Source organism: Triturus cristatus, chromosome 7, assembly GCF_964204655.1.
Source record: "Triturus cristatus chromosome 7, aTriCri1.1, whole genome shotgun sequence".
NCBI classification, from domain to species: Eukaryota; Metazoa; Chordata; class Amphibia; order Caudata; family Salamandridae; genus Triturus; species Triturus cristatus.
Window position 1 is genome coordinate 574,665,421 of NC_140590.1, and position 12,628 is coordinate 574,678,048.

The 12,628-nt window shown below is 40.3% G+C and overlaps 1 protein-coding gene across 13 annotated transcripts in view; it reads left to right on the forward strand.

The window, feature by feature from the left end:
• Positions 1–12,628, forward strand: part of SPATA20 (spermatogenesis associated 20) — a 2,191,885-nt gene that overhangs the window by 1,603,067 nt on the left and 576,190 nt on the right. For all 13 annotated transcript variants that reach the window (XM_085617132.1, XM_085617125.1, XM_085617126.1 and 10 more), the window contains one exon: positions 2,386–2,466. In XM_085617132.1, coding sequence (XP_085473258.1) covers positions 2,386–2,466 — 81 coding nt within the window. The remainder of the gene's footprint in view (positions 1–2,385; positions 2,467–12,628) is intronic.

A 12,628-nucleotide genomic window follows, 5' to 3' on the forward strand; every position in this document is an offset into this window, starting at 1 on the left:
ATTTCAGGGTAGATTAGAAGCACATTTTTAATCTTTACAACTTTGTTGGCAGGCGAGTCGGAATTTGAGTACCCTAAAATATTAGCTGGCAGCTGTTTTGTTATAAGAATTTCGGGTCCCCTTATTTGCGTTCCCAAGTATATTTCTTGGAAAGCATCTTTTTTATACCTGCGAATAGTTTAGCTAGGAGGGTAAGTGAGTTGACGGTTTTTGTCTGCTTCTCTTCCATTCAGGATTTTTTCTAGTGCTAAGGTTTAAGTATTCTTTTCTTTTGAAAGTAGTTACAGAGTTTGTGTTCTCTCAGGGTAGTTCTTTATCATTATAAACCCTACTCCAGATCTAGCTACAGAGGGGAAGTCGTTATATGGGCTAGACTTTTGTAGTGTTGGGCCATCCTTTTCTTAGAATACTTTTTTTTTTTTAGTGTAGATGACAATTTTTGTATAGTTTTCCAAGGACATCAGGTTCGTAAGGCTGTAAAGAAACAGATAATACCTATGGGGTTGTCTATAAGAGTTTGTTATTGTTATGACCTGGCTGGAAAGCAGGCTGATGTTTGTTATTCTACCAGGGTGTATGGCGGCCACTACAGCCCCGTTAAGTGAGAGGAGTTCCTGTTTAGACCTTTTGTAGAGTGGTGACTTTCTCTTCGATTTGCCCCTTCTCAAAGCACTGTCTGGGTTTGGATGAGAGGGAGCAATCTTTATGTGTTCCTTTATGCTATGACTGGTTATCGATAAAGTTCCTCAACCTTCTTCCTGTTTCTTGATAATAGAATGACTTAGTTGCGGAAGCTCTGGAAGCAGCTGGCTACTAGATTCTTTACAATCCTCCCATTTCCCCTCTTGTTTTTTTCTCTTAAGTATATCTTGTTTATTTGGCTCAGTCCATCATGCCCCTTGTACCTTGATAGGGTATGGAAAAAGTGTGGGACGGAAATGGTTTTTGCAACCATTGGGCACCTTTTATAAAGGATGTACGTCATTTGCAGGTGAGTTGCAAACCCCCTCTGTAATGTATGGCACCTCTATGTATGAATAACATCAATGATGTGTGTAACTGTCGGAAAGTTTTCATATTAGTCTGACACCATATAAAGTGTCCAGTTAAGTCGTCTGCAGAGCAATCGTATCCATCAGAAAGAACGTTACCAAAGGCACTTATGCTTCAAGATGACACCTGAAGAATGTAAGTAGTGCATTCTGAGCCTACAAGGCCAGGCCAAATGATTCTACCTCTCCAAGAAGCCGCCATGCTGTATTTCAGTGGACTCCAATATGTTTTCCCCATCTAATCTCCCACCTTTGCCGTTGGGTCTTTTTGCAACTCATATTTAGGTCACCTTTACCTTTAAAGTCTAGTGAAATCATCTCATTGTCACGGAAGATTGCTTTCTTTAATCACCTGGATCAATAATCATCTCGACCAGCAGGCCAGCAATTATCACTTACTGTTCTTGATAACGTTCAACAAACTTTCATAATGGCAAAGTGGTACCCAGGATATAGCCTTGGTCTATTTTAAAATGGAGTCATCTCAGACTTTCATTTCAGTGTTGACATCCCTTTCTCAATATTGTTTCCTATACCTGGTTCCTGCATAATTCAAAGGTCTAACAGACACTAAGGTTTTTGCTGGGTGGAACCTTTTTGCCCCGTTCTTTTACCTGCTTCTGTCCGAGTCTTCGAAGTGAATCAGATAGAGCCAATACTGTACTTCCGATAATATCAACGGATAGTCCTCTGTATTGCACAGTGGTAATCGCCCGCCTCGTAGCCCTGTACCATGGGATTGGTGCTAAGTGTTGCATTTTAAAAAAATATGTACCTATAGAAAGCATCTGTGAGAAAGCTACATGTTTTGCAACTCACAGCGTATTGTCTGGTGTTATCTTCACCAAAGGATGCAAATGCTAAATCCAGGACTTTTCGTGAAATTGTTTGCTGTCCCATGCTGTCTGCGCACTTTCCTTTGTCTTCACTTTGGGAGGTTGAGTCTTTTGTTGGGCCTAAGGTATGGTTGTTTTGTGATGTTTTATGATGTCTTATGTGTTTGAAGCAATAGCCCTGCCCCTCACTTACTAGTCAAAAGCAAATATGTCACTTTAATTATAGTCCATGCCGTTATAACTATTTTTGAAAGATGCAGGGAAGGTAGGTTCAAGGCTGTTTACAGATAAGAGATACAATGCATGAGTGGTACCACACAGCCTAACTGATAATAGCTTTTGAGGAAGCAGTTTCCGATCTCTCCAGATGGAGGCAGCACCATTTGTATTTTATGGCCGTATTCACAGAGCAAGGAGCATAGTAATTACAATAAAGTTCGTTGTTGTATGCTTGTCTTTGTAATGCATGTTGAGTTGTTTAATCCGTTTTCCAACAGGTGGTTATCTGTGGAAAGCGGGATGCACCGGATACGCAGGCGCTCCTGAAGACAGTACACAGCACCTACACTCCCTTCAAGGTAAGAACACCCTACTATCTACTGCAACTCGCGTGCAGCGCCTGAAACCCCAACAAAGCAAAATAAAATGTAAAATGGTCCGCACAACCTCCTCTTGTATGCAAACTTCAGGATAGGGAGAAAAAGAGAACATGCAACACATGCCTCCTTAAATCTGAGGTATGCCAAAAGCTGAACAACAAAACAGATAGTTACCTCATGTCACCTGTGCTGAAAGTTGCTTCTTTTAACTTTTTCAGAATGTATTTTCCTCCAGTGAAAAAGGCTGTTAGGATTTGTTTTTTAATTATATGTCAGTTTTATGGCACAAACCATGTCCGTGATGGCATGTCGTACACTTGTAATAGAAACCTAGAACAGGTGCAAGGGTGGAGTTCACCATTAAGTAGCTTCCCGCAAAAGTAGCTTGATTGCCATTGAACTAATTTCTTAAATTGACAGTTACTCTTTAGGAAATAAGACTTTTTCTAATTTCCTTCTCAAAAATGATAATGAAATTGGGCATTTTAAATGTCGTAGGAGTGCATTTGATATGGTAGGGTCCCAACTTATTTATGTACCGGTTTAGTTGTGTGTATTTTACTGAAGAAAGACACTGGCTAACCTAGCTCGGTCTCAGAGGTTTAAGTGCTAAGGCTAATTATGCTTATTTAAGGCCTTGTCTACTCCATGTACTATAATGAGTAATGGTAAAGTTATAAATTAGTGCATTTAAAATCAATACAGGTCTCTCTGGATGGAGTTGTAGTGACTCAACTTTGAGGCTTCAATGATCAGCATGCTTCATTGTGAACGGGCTGAAAAGTTAAAAGAGCTTTATTACGGATGGTGTGTGTGAGGGAGGGAGTTATAGACTGAATAATCTTTTGTAAACAATTCAGTCATTAAATGTATTTATTTTTATAATCTAATACAATATTTTAAAAATATAGATCTTTTACATTTCCAGTTTTGCATTTTACTGTTAGATTAGAGTAGATTATGAAACACAGAGGCATTACTTTAGAGTCTGCAACAACTGGGAAGTTCTGTTTTATAATGTATTTCTCCAGTATTGTATTTTTAATAGATTCACATAATTTAATCATTCCCCATCTTCGAAATTGGAGTCCCAAGGTATAACTAGAAAGGAGTACAATGTTAAACATAGCCTGCACAGGTTAAAAACCATCAACTTTAGTATCCTATTTACATAATTTAAAAAGAACCAAACTGCAGCCAGTCAGGCTGTAGCACCCTGTAACCACTCCCTACAGTGGCCATGATGCCTCAGATTTTCTACTGCATGGCGTGTGAAAAGTGTGTCAGCAGAGACCTTGTTGCTAGGATTGCACAACCTCGATCTTGGATGGTTTTAGTTAGAGGGAATGCATGGCAGTCTAGGAAATATGTCAGTGCCCTCCTGGCCTCTTTTGCTTTCCCAAAATCACTGATGGAGTGTGAATGAGTCTCATTCCCATATTGGAAGGAGGAGACTGTGTGCTAAAACTACTGAACCATTGCCCGCTTCTACCAACAACCAAACACATAGATTAAATAGAATGAGTAGGAACATAGGTCGCTGGAGCGCTGTACCTTTCATAATGATGGGGTTAGACCAGTACTTTTCAGAAGAGTGGGGTTAAACCTGGCAAAAGGTAAGTGCACAAACATATTCTTTCCTTTGAGTTTAGAGCCCATTTTGTCAAGAGACTTGAATATATATACATTAGGACAAATACTGGAATGCCTCATCCATTCACGTTTCAGGACCTTGTTCTGGTCTCAACTCATAATAAATAATGCTGCAAAGAGAGGGTGAGCCGGCATCTCACTATATATCCCTCTGACTTTACCATACTTTGAAGTACCTGCAATATTTTGGTTTTCCAAGATACACCTTAGTGCTTTGAGGAACGATCATGTCTACTTTACCTTAAAACAAGGTCACAGCATCCCGAGAGATATTCAGTTGAACATTGGCATTCAATAAAGGAATGATGAAAATGTACATGATTTTGAAAAACCATTAGTCGTTTGTAGGTTTAAGACCAGGTAGTCGGAAAGCCATTGACCTTGCATCTACAGGACTAACCACCAACCAGGAGTGGGGATTTCCATCTATACATCCATGAGCTGTATGGTTTGCATTTTGTAAATCTGTTGAGTTCTTGCCTGAATGTCAGCAGTTGAATCCCAACTTGGAAACTTGTGGTGTGTTTCTTAGCCATTCTCTAGAGCTGTGGGCAATGTTTATCACCGATTACTGCAAGACTGGAGGGATGAAGGCATGTTGGGACAGGATGAGTATCTGCTTCTTCATTGTGAAACACCAACTCTACCAACATTTCACCACCTGGCCAAAATACACAAAGATCTGATATATCCCCCAGGCAGACCGATTGTGGCCTCTATCAATAGCCTTCTATAGAACACAGCAATATATCGATTCCTTTTTGGCACCCCTAGTCAGGGACCTTTCCTCCTACATCCGGGACAATCAGGATTTTTTAAGGCTGATTGAAGGCATTACATGGGAACAAGATATGCTCCTTATCACTCTGGATATAACTAGTTTATCCACGTGTATTAACCATCAAGACAGACTTAAGGCTGCTGAATGGTTCCTAAATAAGAGACAATAGAAATTTCTGAAGATGCTCCTAGACATGATCACCTTTTGCCTAAATAATAACATCTTTACATTTGAATGTCAACTTTATGAACAACGACGCGGAACCGTGATGAGCACGTGCTTCGCCCCCAGCTACGCTAATCTTTTTGTGGGCTGGTGGGAGAAGCACGTGGCCTGGGGGGGAACCCAATTATCCATGGATCGACAAGATAACCTTGTGGGCGAAATATATTGACGATCTTTTTGTTGTTTGGCGTGTCTCACTCAAGAAGTCTCATAAAGAACATACCATTCGGGGCGCAATTGTGCCTAAAGCATAATTGGACCACCATCCAGGGCGTTAGACAGGCCAAAGAACAGGCACTGCAACGATTTAAAGAGAGAGGCTATAATAACGCTGATTTACTCTAGGCAGAGGCCAGTGTAGAGAAGATCAATAGGGTAGACCTAGTAGTTGTGAAGGGACCTAGTAAAACCATACAGGATGGCCCCTTGAGAATGATAACTATCTACAATGAAAAGTCGAGTAATAATCTACAGATCTTCAAAAGGAACTGGCATATCCTGCAAACAGATAAAATCCTTAAGAACAATCTTCCTGTACGCCCACTGGTTACTTATAAACGGTGTCCATCATTGGGTGATCATTTAATCCACGGCCACTACAACTCAATCCCTAGGGTCAACAATTGAATGAGTGTGGCAGGTTTCTTCCCCTGTAAACGATGTAAAGCCTGCAAATACAGTAGTAAAATGACCAATTTTCAAGTCAGACCAGGAGACCCTAGGCCTGTTAGAAGGATAAAGCAGTTACTTAATTGGAACTCTGAATTTACGGGTTATTGTTTAACATGCCTCTGCTCTAAACGATACATTGGGAGCACCATACACCTGACAAAAAAACGCATCCTAGAACAAGTGTGCTATTACAATCAAAGATGCAACCTATCCCGTTGCTCGTCATTTTGGAAAATTCCACCAGAGCAACCGGGACCTCCTCAAATTCTGTTGTATAGACCAGATAGAGAAACATGAGAGAGGAGGAGATAGGGTGCGAAAAGTTCGGATTTTGGAGTCGAAATATATTATCGATCTTCAAACCAAAGCTCCGATAGGGCTCAACAATGATGAGGAGATGTGGGTGCACTTGGATTAATCAGAAAAGAAGAACATAGAAGCTTATTCCATCATAGACTGAAACATGGAACATCTCAGTTTGAGACACCTCACTCCCTTAGGCTTGACATTGTGATTGCCCATTCAGGGCTCAATTGTGAACATAAAAGGGTCATGCTGATATTCAGTGTATACAAACAAAAGTAAATAACTCTGTTTTTAGCATATATTTTCTGTATTTATAGAATGCTAAATAATCAAGTATTTGGAAATGATTAATAAATGTGTATACACTCATTTTTTCTTAACCCGTAAAAAATTGAAATCATTTTTTTAAATTCTGCACATTTCGCTAAGCACTTTGGTAATATCACTTATGTAAATAGCACGTTCAAAGATGTCCGCCATGAATTGTACATCTAATCATGCATAAGTCCATCTTTGATGTCTAGTGACAACACTTGACATATTGCTATTTTAAGTACTTTTGTGAAGCACAGAGAAATTGACATTGAGGAAGCCGTAAGGCGAAACACGTCTGTCAAGGGGGGGGGGGTCTGCAGAATAAAGCATCCAGCTTAAATAACTTTCCGTGTGTGCTCTCTGCATTTGGCTACGAATGGGTTTGCCTTGTCTGTTGAATATATATATATACATATATATATATGTGTGTGTGTGTGTATATGTATATATTCTAGCTCTAGAAAAACAGTTTCACTATGCCATTCAGAGTTGGAATTGCAGAAATTGTTTATAGATATGTCATATGCAATGTTAGGAGTTAGCTTCTTGAATTTGAATGCTCACTAAAAAATGTCTCTTGTCTTTAGATATCCATGCTACTGCAGTGCAGAGCATGCCCATCTGTGCAACCAAACAGAGTGACAATACCCAGTGTCTCTATTTCTCACGTGTATCCAATTCCCATCACTTTGGGTCTGCTTCTAACCATCATAATGTCAATGTATGATTGGCAGCTAGTTTCGAGAAATGTGGAGCCACAGATCTCCCCCATTTAATCCAGAATACAAGGTTAATGCATCCTGACAGAAACACACCCCAGTGATCTAGAACGAATGGAGAAGACATATAGTGCTCCTAAGGCTGTGAAATGGCTGAAACACTTTCCACAAAATCAAGCTGTATCTGTGACCTTCCTCAGGGCAGACTCAGTAGTACCACTGGATCGAAGTAGGAGGCACTCACTATCAGACTTGTAGGGTTAAGAATTACTTGAGACCACAGGGCCAGCAAACAGTATAGTGATTAGCAACAAGTACTGGGCCCTCGGTAAGGAACAATTCACTGGTCAGTATCCTGTACAATAGTGTGCCAAATTCATCCAGATGGTAGGGTGAAGGTGAAGTTAGGAGGTCACTGTAGTAAACGGTTCTGTAAAGTGTAGTGATAATGTAGATCAGTATATGACTGCCTCCGTAGTTCAGCAGCCAACACAACCACTCCCTGAGGAATACCTTGAATGCAGTGCCTTGAGTCTTCGAATAGGAATCGCGGTACGACCTACAGGACAGAGCAACAGGCAGTGTAGAGGCAGAGGGGTGCTGACATATAAACCTCGGCGGGTGAAACAGCAATTGTAATTCACAATCAAGGGGGCATAATAGTATTAGTATTTATATTTCAAGCACTGGGACAATGACACAGCAGGGTTCACATTATAGGAGAAATGTCCTCTTGGAGACAGTGCCATCCCGTAGTTGCTGCTGCACTGTAGTAGAACTGTTGACCTAGGACCCAAAATGGGGGACTTCGAAACACAAACATTCAACATTAGTCCAAAGATCAACAAATAATTTGAGTGGTATTGTTTCCAGCATTTCTTTTTTGCTAAGGTACCGGAGCATAATGTTACAAACTGTCTTTTGGGTTGTCGGGAAACTGCGCATGTGCTATATGCTTTTGTCCATACCAAAAAACTAGGAGTAAGTAAGTCAACAACTCGATACAGCTTGGTGGTGATACTGTAGTGATGATGCATACCCATAAGTTGAAGGAGTAGGCTGAAGGCTAGGTTTCTACATACATCAGTGACCCCTGAACATGGCATGTAGATGTAGGATTCCATACCGTCAGATTCCTCAAGTATAGAGGGCAGAGCCATGTTTATTAGATATCATGACATGTGTGGAAGGCACACAGGGAGCCAAGTTGAGGAGGCTTTGGAAGCCTGCACTACTCACAGACCATCGGTTTCTATGGCACATCCTCTACTCTTTCATGGTGTAGGTGCCTGTAGACAAAAACACTACCAAGAAAACAAAGACAACAGGGTATTCACTCTCCCTCCTTTTTAATTTTGTATTTATATTTCATAGGAATACACAGTGTGAACATATTAAAGCACATAGGTAAAAAATTATAAGTCACAGATGTATGCATTGGAGGTTCATCAAAATACACATAACAGTGTTAGAATATGTCTTGGCCAGGGAGTGTGGTGATAATAGTCCTTAGCCCAGCGACACTTGGATTAGTTTACCTAATTTCAGATATTCAGCGTGAATGCAAGAGGAGCATTTGTAATACAAGCGGGTACCACTACTCTGGCATTATCAGGTGTGCGTGTTGGCATTCCATGTTGTTTCACACCTACATTTAAGCAACACCCTGCTCTGCTGTATTCCTGACACCATGACGTTTAAGCACATCACTGAAATGGAACTACACTGGCTCTGTCCAAGCCCATTTCATCTTCAGTATAAGCTGCCAGATCGAGAGGCATATACCTCTTCCAGAACAGGCACCTCTCCATTTCTGACAGAGAATGTAATTACTTCCGGTGAATGAAATTCAGTAAGTTGTCAGACATGAAACTAAACAAAACTGAAAAAAAAAAGATAGACAGAAGACAATACTTCTCCATCTATGCTTCCAGGATCTGGAGCAACATCCCCATCAAAATCTACATCTAAACTTTCTCGATCCTTTTGAAATTCAGAAAGGACCTGAAGATACATCTTTACAAAACACTATATTTCCACACAATATTATTAATCACCCATGAACATTTCATTGTAAATAATCCTGAATTGTAATGCTGGGCTCCCACTCTTGTGCAGCACTGCATTTTTCTCTGGCAAGGTGTGCGCTCAACAAACACCTATACCTAGATGTATACATCTATACATTCATGCAGGTTTTGATTATCATATTTAGTCCTGGGCTAGCTAGGCTTCTGGTCTTCATGGCTTATTGGTGTCAAGAGCCATACAAGAACATAGAGATGCAGACAAATGAAGAAGGTAGTGAGTCAAAGATGTAGTGGAACAGTCACCTAATCCCAGGCAGAGACAGGTCAGGTAGAATGTACGGAGGACTGGTCTCTGGCAGCTGCTGTGGTTCAGGAGTGGATGGGATGCCTGGATCGAAGAAAGACAGAGTCCTTGGTGATTTGTCAGAATACATTGACCCAGAAGAGGGTCAAGTACTTCTGGGGCAGTTTAAGTAGAGTCAACGAGAAGCGCTGTGATTCCATGATACTCCCTGGTTCTGGAGCGGGATTCCTGGTATGACCTGGGACTTGTCAGCTGCCTTATCCATGGAGTATGGCATGAGAATGCTTAACTATAGTATGTTAACTTACTGTGCACAGCTGAACCCATAGCGACATTTTTTTCATAATTTATTGTGACCTATTTGAGTGTAGACTGCCAATAACACCAGGCGTCATCCTCCTTGCAGGTGACAGCCAGCTGTGTCCTGTACTTGTCCCCAAGTTTACTTAACAATAAAGTAATGGTACATACGTATGAACAAGAGTCTATGGGTTTTTAAATAGCCGATGAAAGAATCAGAAAGCTTACAGTGATAGTAGCAATGGAAAACAACTTGAGAAAAACAATATTTAATATCAGTATATAAAATTGAGAAGTCGTGTTAAGGCGATCGCAGAGCAAAATGTGTATACAAAGAGAACAGGCATTGGATCAAAACCGTCTATGATTGAATTTCTCTGTTTATATGAACTGATCATCATATAACAATATGAATATATAAAACTTAAATAATGGATCCTGATGCTTATAATGTCGACATTTTGGCACTTTACTTCAATTATTGTGTGATCATCACAGTGTGGAGCATAATACAATAAGGGCCCGATTCTCAAAGGTAAACTTGGACGTTTGGTCTAAACTTAGACCAGACATCTAAGTTTAGGACTTTGGGAATTCATAAATGGCATTTACGAGTACTATTTTTATATCCGCACTTTGGGCGGAGGCCCGTTGTGAATTCCCAAAGTTGTAAACTTAGAAGTTTGGTCTAAATGTAGTACATCAGTCTAAAACGCCTTAGTACATCAGTCTAAAAATTCGAAAAAGAATAATTACATTTGCAGAAATTATAATTAGAAAAAAAATAGATCGGATTTGAGAGATTGTTAAAAAAATAACTTATGTGAAATGAATTGATCTTAAGGAGAGAAGAAGTGTACCAGCCGGTCACACAAACCTAAACAAAACTTAGAGACTAAAAGGACAAACAAATTTATTGGAAAGTATTAAGCCACAGGTGAGGGGATATTTCCAGTATGGAATAAGTAGTACCAGTAAGATATCATAAAGACTCATAAACAAAAAATGGTAAGAAATAAGTTCAATGCTTAGTCGAGAAGTAAAATATTGACTTGAAAATGGGCATGAATGTCCAAGAAACTGAAGATAAATGACTAATTCAGTAGAGCCGAACTGAAAGTCATCCAAGGGAACAAGTGTGAGTCTAAATAAAGCTTTTCTGGAAAATTTAAGAACTTAAGATAAGTAAACCGGGCAGGCAGAACTAGTAAAAGAGTGGGTTACAGGTCTTGGGTGAGTCAGGATTCTTCAGAGAAACTGCAGCATTCATTGACATCCAGACCTGTGTGACATTGTTGTTATGCTGGCGTACTCCAGCAAAAGTTTCCAAATTATATGTTACTTGTTAGTGAAATTCCCAAAATTATGCCATTACTCTGCATGGCAAAATTCATGTGAACGACAGACTGTGAGCAGCTGTTGTTTGCAGCACTTGTGTGTTTTGCTTTATTTTTAGGGCGAAATGCATCCAGGGTATATTTTGCACTAAAATATACTCCGAAATGCTAGTTTTCAATTTTGTGTAATTTCACATAATTTTTGCTGAATTTCATGTAATTGAACAAAAGCAGATTATGCGAATTTTGCACTTCTCGTGTGATATTCTGCAAATTTGGAAAATCAAGAGCGCTGGATAAGTCTGGATTTGAGGAACACAAAATGGCCACCACGTATGTACATATCGTAACCTTTTGGCAGCAGGACAAGCACTATAAGAATAGTGGATACATCGCAAAAACAGTGTTCTTTAACAATAAGGAGTTACTAATGTTTACTAGTCATAGGCTTTGAGGAAACAATGGAAAATATTAATTATAAAATGATTTACAATATAGTACATAAAAAAGGGAAATAAATGGAATGCACGGCTTGATCTGGTGGGCTAGCGGGCTCTACCGTTCTCCAAATGACTTCATTTATCTTTCTATGCAGTGTGTGACTGTCCAAAAAAGAAAAGTTTTCTGTTTCCTCTGGTTTGCTGGAGCTGGTGAGGCTGCATTATTTTCAGGTTGGGAGTTTGCTTATGGAACAATCGAAGTAAAATACTCTAGGGCGAGCACTAATAAATTCATATTGGATCTGAAGTCTTATCTTTTAAGCCTTTATATCAATAGGTTGTAAGAATCAGGATGAACAAACCCTTAGGACATTGAAACAGTGCAAGATATACAAATGCTTTCAGTAATTCGCATTTTGATGATTTTTGTTCCTACATATTGTCTCCAGTAGCGGCCAGTATCTTGATAGAGTGGCCGAGGGGAGGGAAGCAGGGGTGGACGGATGGATGACGAGACAAATAAAGAAAAGCAAAAAATCACTTACCTGCCACGTCACACACCTCTGCACTGCAGGCACAGGTTTGCTGCGGCCAATCCTGAAGCTGCTTTTATGCTGCTGGCAGCATGACAGCAGCATCCAGATTGGCCTGAGTGCCCTTGATTTGTGCTCTCAGTTAGACTGGGAGCCTGTGCCTGCTCTCTCCAACCTGGCAACGCAGCTCGGGTTGGAGAGAACTTCAGTGTGCATAACAGTTTGGCCATCCTGAGACTGCCAGCCAAACCCTGATGCACACTGATAACAGTGCAAAATACTCTCCCCTAGTGCCTGTCATCCCCATGGCCCTACCCCGAGCCTCGACTCCAAGAGCAAAAATAAAACGATAATAACCAAAAGTTTATTATCGTTTTCTTTTTCATTTTTTGGGCTGCTGGCAAGGGGGGCAATGCTCCTCCGCCATAGCAGAGGAGCAGCTGCTGTCTCTTTTTGGGATGAATGATGCCACTTATTTTCATTATGCCCAGTACATGCCTGTATATTAGTGCTTGCAGAACCAGTA